The sequence below is a fragment of the Scyliorhinus canicula genome, chromosome 1, assembly GCF_902713615.1.
Source record: "Scyliorhinus canicula chromosome 1, sScyCan1.1, whole genome shotgun sequence".
Taxonomy (NCBI): Eukaryota; Metazoa; Chordata; class Chondrichthyes; order Carcharhiniformes; family Scyliorhinidae; genus Scyliorhinus; species Scyliorhinus canicula.
The window spans coordinates 143,073,528-143,087,398 of NC_052146.1; the positions used below are offsets into that span (position 1 = coordinate 143,073,528).

Below are 13,871 nucleotides of genomic sequence, written 5' to 3' on the forward strand. Positions count from 1 at the left end.
AATCAAATTTATAGTTTCATTGCATAAAATGCACAGAACAAATCTTTCAAAATTCTACCCTCTTTCTCTAATAAGAATACAACAATCAGAGGATAATTGCCCAAACTGGATTGAAGCTTTGCAATCCATTTCGTTTATTGTGGCTCAGGTGACATCCACTGCAGCTCAGAGCTGACACAACAGCCAATGTTGACAATTCGTGACAAGGCGATTTGCAAAGAAAGTTTTTCCAACTGTTGGATCTGCCAGATACTTCACTAGCAGAATACCATTACGCTTGCAAATTAAACTGCAACCAACATGGTTTATTTTATTAAAAACTTGTGGCGGGATTATACATCCGCTCCTGCCGGCTGGATCTTCCAGACCCGTCGTTAGTGATCTCCCATCGGACGGGAAACCGCATTGACAGTGGTGGGACTGGACGATCCCGCTGCTGACTAACGGCGGGCTGCTTCCACCAGGATAATACACCTTGCAGAGGGGTGTGGAAAATTCTGCCCTTGATTCTTTTACCTCCTTGGCCAAAAATTTAATGTTATGACCAAATACCTTCTTGTGTGGTTCAGTGACAGACTTTGTTTTACAATGCTCCTATGAAGCAAAATTATACTTAGCATCAGATTGGTGTTATCTGACTTAGAAATGGTCAATATGGGTGTGTGTTCTTGAGTCTTGACTAGTCCAACGCATTACTGGCTCATGGTCTCCAACATTCTAACCTCCATACGTTTAAGGTAATCTAAAACTCTCCTGCACATATCTTACCTCACAACAAATTCCAGTTCCTTTTTCATCCCCTTGCCACTGACTTATATTTGCTTCTGGTCCAGTGACTCTTGTTTCCAAATCACTCCATGGCTTCTCCCCTCCCTATCTCTGTAATTACATCTACTCCACAGCCCTCCTCTAATTCTGGCTTCTTTTTCATCCCAGATTTTGATTTCTCATCCTTTGGTGGCCACACATTCAGCTGCCTCGGCCCTAAGCTCTGAAATTCCCCACCTTTCTACCTTTCTTTCCTCCTGTAAGATATTCCTTAAGACTTCCCTCTTTGGGCAAGCATTTAGTTTTTACCTAATACCTTCTTGTGTGGTTCAGTGTCAAGACTGTTTTATAATGCTCCTGTACACCTTACATTATAGATTTTTTTAAAAATATGCTGTTGTTGTTTTGCTCAATCTGGAAGTGTATTCACATCTCCAGCTGTAACATCCTTGAACTTTGAAGAAAACATATTGGAAAATGTGGTGTTCTTTATGTTGCTTATTTCAGGATGGTTGGTGTAGTGTTCACAAGAATCACAAAATAGCTTTAACTTAAATAAAGCTATAAATTTATTAACACTACTAATTTGGATTCGACACGTACACCTAAAGAATACAGAGCTGATTATTAACATTTAAAATACATTCATGTACAGCTAATCTCAATACTGATATAAACTATGATCTGCTTTCACTCACACTATTCATACTTCTGACTCTCTCTAGCTAACTCCTGCACACACACTCCCACAAGCCTGAGCATCACTGCCTTATATACTTGTAACTGTAGCTCCCTCTAGTGGCTACTCAAGACACTTCATTAACTCTAGCCATTCTTACAGTTATGATAATACCACAGAAAGAAACACGGTTTCATTTTGGATGACCGTTTTTGTGGTGATCAACATGGAGGATCTCAATTTGGGGAGTTGAATAGTTATTTTTTTTTTTGCACTTAAAGGTACCATTCGGCATACACAAGTGGAGAACAAAATAGATTAGAGGCAAAGGAAAGTTCTCTACACAATATGCTTCCAGCTCAACTTTTACAGGACAAACCCTGTGGCAGCATTATCACATTTCTACTTTGCAGATTCACCAGATATCTTTGTGGCAACTGCTGCCAAATTGTGGGCATATTTTCACTTTTAAGTATCAAAAAGATTTTGCTGGGGACTCTCACAGGGAGCGAACTCCAATCAGTTTGTTTTGCATCTTCACACACGCTTTTTCCCTCTTTGGAGAACAGTGGGAATATGCTGTAAGGATTAATAGGCTGATTATCAACTTGTTTGAACTACGTCATGAACACTCCTTCCAAGGCCAATAGGTCCTGGAATGTGACATTTATCCAAAGTTTTTGATTCATAGGTAGGGACATTACCTACTGAGTCACCAGACCACCTAACCCATCAATCAATTGAGCCTGGAATGTTACTAGAGTTGAAAACTTCCATGTGATCGTCATCTTCACACCTCAGGTATTATACAATTAAAGATAATTAAAATGGAGAACTTCTCTGGTCACTTCTGAGGTACCGCTTTAGGTGTTGATGGACAATTCTATCCGTATGTTTCTGACCAGTGCTCTGATTCAGAGGCAGCAGGAATGACTGGCTCACCATCTCATTCGTTCACATGCTTAACCTAGACTCCAATTGGATTGAGGACACTCTATGCTGTTCTGATCATCTTAAAACAAGTTTTAAAAATGAAGATAGTAGAACAAATCAGATTAAGGGAAAAGAAGTTTTCTTTTAACTCTTCCACCAAATATGATTTTGCACTTCTTTGAATCACATGGCTATTACACTATTTATTATATGTAAAGAAATCCCCTTCAACCGACATGATGTTGGGCTGGATTCACCAGTCCCCCCCGCCATGTGTTTCTCAGTGGCGAGCCATTCGCTGACGGCGGGATTCGATCTTCCGACCACTTGTCAATTGAATTTCCCATTGAAATCATCCCATGCTGCCGGGAAACCGGCAGGCAGGGGTGCCCTGCCATCAGGAAAAGTGGATTACAGTGGCCAGAGAATTTTGGCCGCTGTCTTTTTCAACAATAGCATTGTACGTAGAAAATCTCCGCCAGGGACACGTTATGAAAAATTATTTTCAATACTGGCAGGAATTGTAATAAATAATGAAAACATTTCAGTTCCTGGTACTTTTAAGTTGCAGCACACGTTAAGATCGAAAAGGTTTTTTTCCCTTGATCGTAAAAAATGGAGAAGTCCATTGACCGTTCGCCGTGCGGACGCGGCAGGAGAATCCTGCCCAATGCCAAAAATGTATTCAGTGTTTGTGATGTGGGGAAGCATTAGGAGAAGCTTTTTGAGAAGCTTCAACAGAATGTAACTGGATAAAATATGATTACATTATGCTTACATCAGACTTCATCACACAGATGTATTGGGTTGCATTCTAGTTCCATTGTACACATAACTATAATACACATAAGGAGAATAATGAACATTTAGAAACCATTATGTACAAGGAAAATAGATTAAGATAGTGAAAATGCATTGGAGTGCACTATAAATTGGAACAAGGGTTATCCAGCAGCCAAAAGATCTTAAGCAGAGGGCAGGGGAGGGTGCTCACTCAAAGTCAGAAGGGGGCTTCTGATACAGGTGTCACCCAATCTTCCTGCTCAAGATCTAAGCCTGTTCATTTACAAGCTTTCCCCATACCAGTTAAATGGGAATTGGCCGCTTCATGGTGTCAAATGGGGCAAGTGAAGGTGACCTATCAGAGGCTTTGCCACCCCAATGTAAAATCATTGTGAGGCCATGACAGGCATGAATCCAAATACTAATACTGCGGAGTGCCAAATCAGATTGACTTTTGGATGAGGTGTTAAGCCATGGTCCAAACTCAGATAGAATGGCACTAGAACATAGAACATAGAATATACAGTGCAGAAGGAGGCCATTCAGCCCTTCGAGTCTGCACCGACCCACTTAAGCCCTCACTTCCACCCTATCCCCGTAACCCAATAACCCCTCCTAACCTTTTTGGTCACCAAGGGCAATTTATCACGGCCAATCCATCTAACCTGCACGTCTTTGGACTGTGGCAGGAAACCGGAGCACCCGGAGGAAACCCACGCAGACACGGGGAGAACGTGCAGACTCCGCACAGTGACCCAGCAGGGAATCGAACCTGGGACCCTGGCGCTGTGAAGCCACAGTGCTCTCTACTTGTGCTACCGTGCTGCCCAAACTAATCAAAGGTTTGCTGGGGAATTCTCCCAATGCACTGGTCAACAGTACTTATTACCCAATGTAACTAAACAAGATATTTGCTTTTCTGGGAGGTTGCTGTGGGAAAACTGACTGCTGTATTTCCGAACTTACAACAGTGATCACATTCCGTCAAGTACTTAATGGGCTGTAAAGTATTTTAGTACATCTTAAGGTTCTGAAAGGCACTATATGAATTCAAGTTCTTTCTTTTAAGATTGGCTTGGATGCAAGTTGCACTGTTGGGATGGCGTAAGAGGAATTTTGTTTTGCATCTAGTCTATAAGATAATACTTCATGCTAACCGATGAATGCAAACGATTTCTATCACCAACCAGTAAAATACCTCACCTGAGGTATTCTGATAACTGACAGACCTTAGCTGGAGTTAATACACTCACAGCTACACTGCTCTGCTACATTCTTGATTACACTCATTGTGCAAAAACCTACTATGACAGATGCCACAGGTTATGCTCAATGTGCCACCAGCATGTCAAATATAAACTGCTCCTACTCATGGAACTGGTCACAGTTTCTCGGTGCTCAAGTAATAGCTGTGCCCCATCCACACTCACGGCTTCAACAGAGCTTATTTCATATATCATCAGTGAGAATATTAGTTCCCTATCCCGGATATCTCCCAAGCCACATGTAGCTCCTCCATGTGAGTGCAAAGATGTGAATGATCTGTATCTTATTGTCCAGTTGTTTGTGTATAACCCATTGCCGGGATCCTTGCTCTTGCACAAGTCACTTCCCACTTCTCTGAGGTTTTCGTACATGCAGCTCCTCAATGTTGTTCCATGTTTTTTTTTAATATTTATTTTTTAAGTTTAGAGTACCCAATTCATTTTTTCCAATTAAGGGGCAATTTAGCGTGGCCAATCCACCTGCCCTGCACATCTTTGGGTTGTGGGAGCGAAACCCACGCAGACACGGGGAGAATGTGCAAACTCCACACGGACAGTGACCCAGAGCCGGGATCGAACCTGGGACCTCGGCGCCGTGAGGCAGCAGGGCTAACCCACTGCGCCACCGTGCTGCCTAATGTTGTTCCATGTTAAGCTCGCTAGTGCATCTCTTCAGCTTGTAGTCTGATAAGATTTTATTGCTACCTTAACACTTTGGGCTCTTTATGCTTATAAAGATCATTGACTTAGCCTGAACCTGAAATAGAAATTTCAATAAGCTGACTTCACTTCATTGTGTTCTTTGAAAAGGATCCGTTCTCCACTTATTTATACAAAATTACAAAGCAACAATCACTGAATTAACAGCTTGTAAAAACATCAGCTGTCACCACACACAAGCAAGACATTTAAAATGTAGCTCTGTGCAGATATTTAGAGAGTTTTCAGAAAATCTTTGGACTTCTAAACATGCCACTTTGAACAATGAATTCTTACCTTTAGAATATCTCCTTCCTGGAGCCTGAATGTCCTTGATTTCAATTGTATTCCTTTACCTGGTTGTGTTTGAATGGAATAGATGCATTCATGGTTGTTGCTGTAATCAGCTGGGTAATTGGGTGAAAGGAGAATTCCTTCATTTCCAGTCACAGAGGCCCCACATTCAGCTAAAATACAGAATCAAAAAAACGCATTTTGGAACTTAAAATCCAAGAGGTCCAAGATTCACGATTTTTCTTTTTGATTTACAGAAATAGAAATGTGAAATAAAAATCAACGGGTATCAAAGATCGTGGTGTAGACGTTAACCTTTAGAGCTTCAAATAGTCCTTCCAAAAATAGGGGTTGACATATATGCCGAGTATAAAATGTATATGGTCGGTGTTGGTGAGTTGGACCTATTTATGTTTGTCGGTTGCCTGTGTGGTCTGCTCTCTGTGAACATGTTTTAAATTCCCCCACATCTTCCTGGCAACACGATCACCTGCTTGATGCTATGTGCTGAGTTCTAAAGCGAATAAAGCCCTAAAATTGCATCCTTGAGCTGAAAAATTGGGTCCAAATGTCTCCCCGGTGGACTAACAAAATAGCGAACAATATGGATGAGATAGCTATCCTATAGTTACAGTAATCAGTTGTTTCTAATCCGTGTGAACCTTAAACCTGTGGGGAAATTTGTGTTCTCTGAAAGGAAATTAATTACGAGACATCATTTTGAGAATCTGTGAAAAGAGACACAAGTTAGTCAGGCAGCAAACAAGCAATAGATGACTGCAAAGCTGACCCAATATCATTCTCGTCCTGTTCTGAGTTTGTGGACTGAGAACCTTGCGGTGCTTCAAGAAGAAAGTCCTGATTGAAAGTCAGACATGAAAAATAAGAGAAAACCAGCTAGAAAAAACAAAGAATATGATTGTGTCAAGCCAGAGTAATACAAGGACTATTTTGGCTATCGAATATCTGAAACCTGTGCGAGCCAAAAATTATTCTTCACTTAAGTCTCAGGAAGAGCCTCCACCTGTTTTGACTGTGCATTTCCAGAATTTTCTGTTTGCATACTGAATGTTATTGTTGTTATTCAGAAATAATTATTCTCTTGACAAAGCTTTAAAATGATTGACATACTTCTCACCCATGAGTAAGGAAGGAGCTACCTGGGAATGTTCAGAATAATGTTGCCACTAAACACAAATGGCTTGATTTCCACTCTTACAATGTTCAAACTGGTTCACTATGTACCTTCAGTAATGGAGCTATTTATTCTATCCCATGACCTGCAACATCAGTGACTGCAGGGTAGTTATTTGACATAGGTGAAAAATGAAGAGAAGTACTTAACATGTGTCAAACAACAGTTGGCAATCTTCAACTGTGTGCAATTTGGTTACATTCTGTGATTTGTGATTCGTCTCGTGTTCTAGCATTCTAACCGCGTTGAGTTTGTGGATTGACTGCCCATGTTTATTCTGGCCCAGCAGAGCAACGGAAAGCAATCGGCTCTTTTACTGATGGAGGAGCTGGTTGATGGCATTGGGAGCAGGCTGTCTCGAAGATGTAGGAGATGATAATTGAGAGAGGGGAAAGACGATCTGAATGACAAGGGGAATGCCACTTGACAGGAAGACAGACTGTGGTGGAGATGGAGAAGAATACATTTGACAACAGATCAGGCTGCCATGGAACGAGAGGAGAAAATCTGACATTGGACCATTTTGTCTCTGTGATGAAGGAGGTGAAATGTGTTAATGGAAAAGACGGTTTCGGAAGTGGAGAAGCAGATCTATCTCCACATAACAAGTTGTCTTCGGCAGACGTAGATTACATTTAACAGTGACACAGGCTGCACTGGTGATAATGGAGATAGCAGAATTGACTATGTTGGAGATGGTAAAGGCAGGAATTGCTAATGTAAACTCAGAAATTGCATTAGAACTGAGACATACTTCCAACATTATATCTTCCCATTTCTTATAGGCATATTGTCAAGGGTCGAATGTAATATTTTCCTTGGCCAGTTTCATCCCACTGCTAAAATATTTACAAGCACCCTTCCACTCATGTGTTTCCTGTTTAACTATTCTATTACCTTCCCGTGCAGGTAACCAAAATCCCGTCTTATTTAAAAGACCAAGGTACACACTGGTTTGGAAGCTCTTGATGAGGTCAACTGACTTAGAATAAGTCATCCTTGTATCTTTCAATATTTATCCCCAGGAATTTTAAAGTTGCAGTCATATCAGATATATAGGAGAAGGGACAGAAATCATAATTTTTTGGCTCAATGAGTTGTTTAAGTAGTACTGATAAATCACATTATTTTGCTCTCCTGTTTATATTGCCAAAGAAAAGCAATGCACATCTGCTGCATTCACTTCAACATTGTTGCTAATTGAACTTTCCAATAGGCTTTCTCTTTATCAATAAATCCCAATCACCATCAAAATGTCTGGGATTTTCTGGCTCCCCCACCCGGGTTTTCCGGTGGCGGAAGCAGCTGAGCATTGACCACTGGCGCCGCCGACAAATGGCAACCCGCCTCCGCCACCAGAATACCCGCCATAGGAGAGGGCATAAAACCCCGGCCAATGGCTGAGATCTTCCCACTGTTCACTTCGGCAGGATTTTCCCGCCGAGGGCTTTCCATTGACAGTGGTGGGACCAGAAGATCCCACCCTCGGCCAACGCTGGGCCGCCACCCGCAACTGAAAAACATGCCAAGGGGAGGCGAGAGAATCTCGCCCAAACTCTTTCAACATGGATAACCCCCAAAAGAGGAATTAATGGCAAAATCCTGAATCATTAAAATAGGATCTATTTTCCTGCACTGTTTCTGTGGGGTGGTGGGAGGGGGCGTGTGTGATTGTATCAGATTAAATATGGGTCAAGGGTTAAATGAGTAAAACTGTGTGTATGTTGGCTAGCCAGCTCTAACTCGGCAACATATGGATTCTGTTGAAATGGGACAAGGGGAGGTTAGCCAACCTGCTCTGAGGAGGCAGATTGACATTTTGAATGTGTTAATGAGGCCAAAAGCATCCTTGCTATCTTGGTTTAAACCGAGCAGTGGCTAATCTTGGCGATGAGGCAAATGTTTTCACCACACTGTCTGTGGATCAGGAGAAGCAGGAATGCTCTGTTCTTGACTCCAAAGCTTCCTCCACCATCTGAAATCCTGCCCCCCCATCTCAAACAAATTCCTCCACAGGATTAGTGGTGCCTCGTCTGGGATCGGAGCGTCCCGCGGGATGTCCCACTGCTTATCAACCTCCCCCACCTCCCCATTTTCTGAGCCTGGGAGAGAAAAGATGTTCACTTCATCTGAATGTTAAGGGGCACAAACAATTGCTGGATAGACCTCAGATTATTATGCTTCACTATGGGCATGCATCTGGTAGCCACACACCAAACTCCCTCAAGGAAATCCAGGAAAAGGCCAATTAAATCCAATGCTTTTTAGAACTGCATGACATGCACAGCTTCTTCCAGGCCACCAAGGACAGAAGGCCATATTCTAATAATCATAATTATTACAATCATTATTATAATAATCTTTATTATTGTCACAGGTAGGCTTACATTAACACGGCAATAAAATTACTGTGAAAAGCCCCTAGTCACCACATTCCGGTGCCTGTTCGGGTACACTGAGGAAGAATTCAGAATGTCCAATGCACCTAACATCAGGGCCGGGTCAGACAATTGGCGGGGGGGGGCGCGACAATCGCGCCACGCCGCCCTGTCGACGGCTCGCCGATTCTCCGGCGCCGATTTTCGGGTGCCCGCAGGATAGCCGCCGTGCCGGTCGATGGTGGTTGAAAGCGCCCCCCTGGCGATTCTCCGGGCCTCGATGGGCCGAGTGCCCGCCAAGTTCAGCCGAGTCCTGCCGGCGTGGGTTAAGTATGGTCCCATCCAGCGTGACCTCGGAGTTCTGTCTGCAGGGGGCGTCCGGATGGGGGGGCTGGAGGATCCGACCTCGGGGTTGCCTCCACGGTGGCCTGGCCCGCAATTGGGAAATACCGATCGGCAGACAGGCTAGTTCCGTGGGGGCCTATGTTCCTCCATGCCAGGCCCCTGTCGGGCTCCGCCATATTGACGGGGGCTGGCGCAGAGACGGGAACCAATGCGCATGCGCCAACGTGCACCGGCCGTGGCTCGCATGCACGAAATTGCGCAGGCCGTGGTGCATATGCACGAACACGTCCCTGCCGTGGTGTGCCAACGTTTGGGTGCCGGAGCTGCGGAGACACTCCGGCGCCATACTAGCCCCTTAGGAAGAGGTGGATAGCTGCCAGGTGAGGCCAGTTGATGCCTGAGTGACACGCACCACTTTTCACGCCGGCGTCAGAACTTGGCCACAGGATTGGAGAATCCCAGCCCATGTCTTTCGGGAGGAAACCGGAGCACCCGGAGGAAACCCACGCAGACACTGGGAGAATGTGCAGACTCCGCACAGACAGTGACCCAAGCCAGAAATTGAACCGGGGACCCTGGCGCTGTGAAGCAACTGTGCTAACCACTGTGCTAAAGTGCCACCTCATCCTGTTTGGGATGGGGGCAGGATTTCTGATGGTGGAGGAAGCTTTGTAGTTGAGACAGATAATTCCTGCTTCTCCTGATTCAGACAGTGGTTAAAAGGTTTTCTTCCTCGCCAAGGTAAGCCACTGCCAAGTTTACCAAGAGCATATTTAAACCATTATAGGAGGTTAAACTTGACACTTCTAACATCATTAACATATTCAAAATGTCAATCCGCCTCCTCAGAGCAGGTTGGCTAACCTCCCCTTGTCCCATCTCAGCAGAATCCATATGTTGCCGAGTTGGAGCTGGCTAGCCGACATACACACAGCTTTCCCCTTTTAACCCTTGATCCCATATTTAATCTGATACAATCACACACGCCCCCCCACCGCCCCGCAGAAACAGTGCAGGAAAATAGATCCTATTTAATGCTTCAGGATTTTATCATTAATTCCTCTTTTGGATGTTACCCATGTTGAAAGACTTTGGGCGAGATTCTCTGCCCCCCCCCCCCCCCCCCCCCCCCCCCTCCCATGGCTTGTACTGCCTTTTGGAGACTTCCATTTATATTAAAAGAAACACTGACTACGTCGTCCTTTGACTCTGCAGCTTGTCTCCCTGAATTGACAGGCTGATACCAGACAGCGCATGTTGAATACCTGGGCCATGGGAAGCTGCCAACACAATGGATGGGTGTGTTCATGCATTACTGTGACAAGCTAATGAACTGCATATTAAGCACATAGTTAAGCAACTTAGCAACCGTTTATCACAGTCCCTGTTTTATTTTCAATAAAGCTTTTGTGAATATATTTTACTTTAAAACACACCCCCTAATTGTAACTCTTCCCAAATCCTTTGTTAGAAAACTGAACAAAAATTAATCCTGGAGTGTGATGCAACCCAACTCGTTATTGTGTAGTCTCAAAAGAGAAAAATTGTACAATATATCACCTCACTCAATACCTTACACAGAGTTTGGGTGAAAATCAAGGAGAGGTGAAGAAACATTTGCAGCTGCTGTAAGGATCCTAATTTAGTTTTGACCCTTCTTAGTAGAGGCAGAAAATGAAATGATTAAACTGCTCCAGTTGGCACTCTCATTCAGCATTTCAAGGATGTCGTCATTATCCCTTCATCTATGTAAGATGACAGACATGAGCAAATTAAATTCGATGGGGCTGCTAGGGCAGCTTCATACATTGCATGTATGCTGATGGCTGAAGGGACCAATCCGTGGGAAGCAGGCCCAGTCACAAGTGGTGCATTGTGGGTTGTTGTTGTGGTGATATGCATCACTGTAGATACACAAGGGGTCAATGTAAGTACACATAGACTAGCTAGACACTAGAGGGAGCACCAGAGACATGACACACACTTAACCAATAGGTCGTTAGATAGGACACGACCAATGGGCATTCACGATACACAGAGAGGTGACACTACCACAGGGGGGCATTACACCAACCCATATATAAAGGACATAGCACACATGATCTTCCTCGTTCCAGTGGAGACACTCAGTGAGTACAGACACAGGGTTGATTCAACATCACACCCACCACGCGGATTGTAGCAGACTGGTTTGCCAGTCTGAGTAGCTATAGAAGGATTAATAGTATAGGAGAATCCAAGTAGGAGAATTGTAAATAGTTTAATAAACGTGTTGAAGTTATCTCCACGTCTGAACCTTCCTTTGTCAGAGTGCACATCAAGGAACCAGCTTATGCTACGCCAAGAGCATAACAAGACAGTTGTATTCAGTGTCGGCAGCTCTTGTCAAGCTGCTATAACTACTGATTTTCCTGATGGTGCACACCAGTCCACAGGTGGTGTTGCCAAGGATCATAGTTGAAATGGGTGACAAAGGGTCATCTGGACTCGAAACGTGAGCTCTTTTCTCTCCTTCCCGATGCTGCCAGACCTGCTGAGATTTTCCAGCATTTTCTCTTTGGTTTCAGATTCCAGCATCCGCAGTAATTTGCTTTTCAACTTTTGACATGGTTCTTCGTCAGATGCATTTGTACCAATCATGCAGGATATAGACTTAACTGTACTTGTGGTAAATATATCAATAAATTGTATTTCAGTATATATTTTTCTATGAAACTGATGGCTTCCTTCAGTTGCAGAATTTTCCAGTTAATTATATCCTGTGATCTCGTCCGGGTAAATAATTATAGGCTTTTTGAGTATAATTAATAAATGGTGGCAATTAAGGAGTTCTTGTGCTTAATTCTACTAGCTCTTACTGACGTAACCGGAACACTCAATTCTCATCCCCGAACTTGACACCTTAAAGTATAAGATCAATATGGTATAATCAGGTTTGTATTTAAGACTTGGAGGCTAAGAGTAGAATACTTTGTGCCTCAAAATCAGATGAATGGCGTTACATGGATAAAAAAATGAGAGCAGACGTGATTCGGCTGCTTCCAAATAACGAGTGACTAGGTGACATTGCGATTTCCTCAGCTGAATAGGAAAGGTATATTCATGGAACAAGCTGCTTTCAAAATGAGGAAAGGAGCTTCCTCTCACAGGATTAGCTGATTTGTGGAATAATTTGTCATCTGCTGCAGGGACTATTGATTCTTTTAAAGGAGAAAGATCTGCTGCTTGAGCTTAAATCAAAATGGGATGGATGTGATTTTGATTTTGGGTAGAGGAAACCTTTGGATAAAAAGCATGGATTATCTGGAGTGAAATTCCACTGAAAGTAAGAATGGATCTTCGCGTTGGACAAATTCATTTACCTGTAAGTGGCATCAACGCAAGGGATGTTAACCTTCTGTAATGAAAGAAATTAACACCATGACAGTAGCATTGTTCATGACAAAGAGAGCTCTGCTTGTGGAAACTTGTCTTTATGCTTGTTTTCACACAGATCACGTCAGTCAAGTGAAGAGGAGGTTGGATTTGGGGTAATATTGCATTCCACCAGGTACTGCAGATAACCAACTGCAAATGGCTATCGAGGCTCTTGCAGAGCAGCCAACAGCCCTTGTGAGTAGGACGGGATTCCAGGTATGTAACCACCACAAATGGACCTTGCAGGTGTGTACAAGATTCCCAGGCAGCTGTCACAACCTTTACATCCTGAGTGCCACTGCTCTCAGGCCCCCTGATCTGTAGATGGATGCTGGGCGACGAGGTCTTTGTTCTGAACACATATTGCCTTATACCTGTGTGGCACAGAGGCAATGCCGAGGAAGAGAACACTTGCAACCAGTACCATGTGGCACAACAAGGGCAACCATTGAGCAGGCTATAGGTTGCTGAAAATAATTTCAGGTGCATGGATAGATCTGAAGGGAGCATCCAGTACGGACCAGCAAGGACGGATCTTATGGGTTACTGTAGTCTGCTCTCCTCTGCACAAGCTGGCACGACAGAGGGGAGTGGACTGAGAGAATGAGGATCTCCTTGAGTGCACAGCCTCCTTTTCTGAGACGGAGAATCTGGAGTGGGCTTGAGAGCAGCAGCCAATGGAAACGCACCTAAGTGGCTGATACAAACAAGCACTGATATGCGTACCAGGAAGACATGCAAATAATGCACACTGGCATGATTTTATTCAATGATTTGGATGAGGAAATCAAATGTAATATTTCAAAGTTTGCTGATGGCACGAAGCTTGGTGGGAATGTAATTGGTGAGGAAAATATTAAGGCTTCAAGGTGATATAGACAAGTTGAGTGAGTCGGCAAATACATGGCAGATGTAGTATAACATGGATAAATGTGAAGTTTTCAATTTTGGAAGGGAAAACAGAATAGTAGCTTATTATTGAAATAGTGGTTGATTGGGAAATGTTGTCATATAAAAGGACCAGAATATCCTTGTATATGAGTCACTGTAAGCAAGTATGTAGGTATAGCAAGTGGTTAGAAAAGCAAATGGGATATTGGCCTTCATTGCAAAAG

The 13,871-nt window shown here is 43.5% G+C and overlaps 1 protein-coding gene across 1 annotated transcript in view; it reads right to left on the bottom strand.

Moving 5' to 3' along the window:
- Positions 1–13,871, bottom strand: part of csmd2 (CUB and Sushi multiple domains 2) — a 2,254,685-nt gene that overhangs the window by 464,941 nt on the left and 1,775,873 nt on the right. Inside the window, exon 22 of the mRNA XM_038801178.1 lies at positions 5,425–5,594. Coding sequence (XP_038657106.1) covers positions 5,425–5,594 — 170 coding nt within the window. The remainder of the gene's footprint in view (positions 1–5,424; positions 5,595–13,871) is intronic.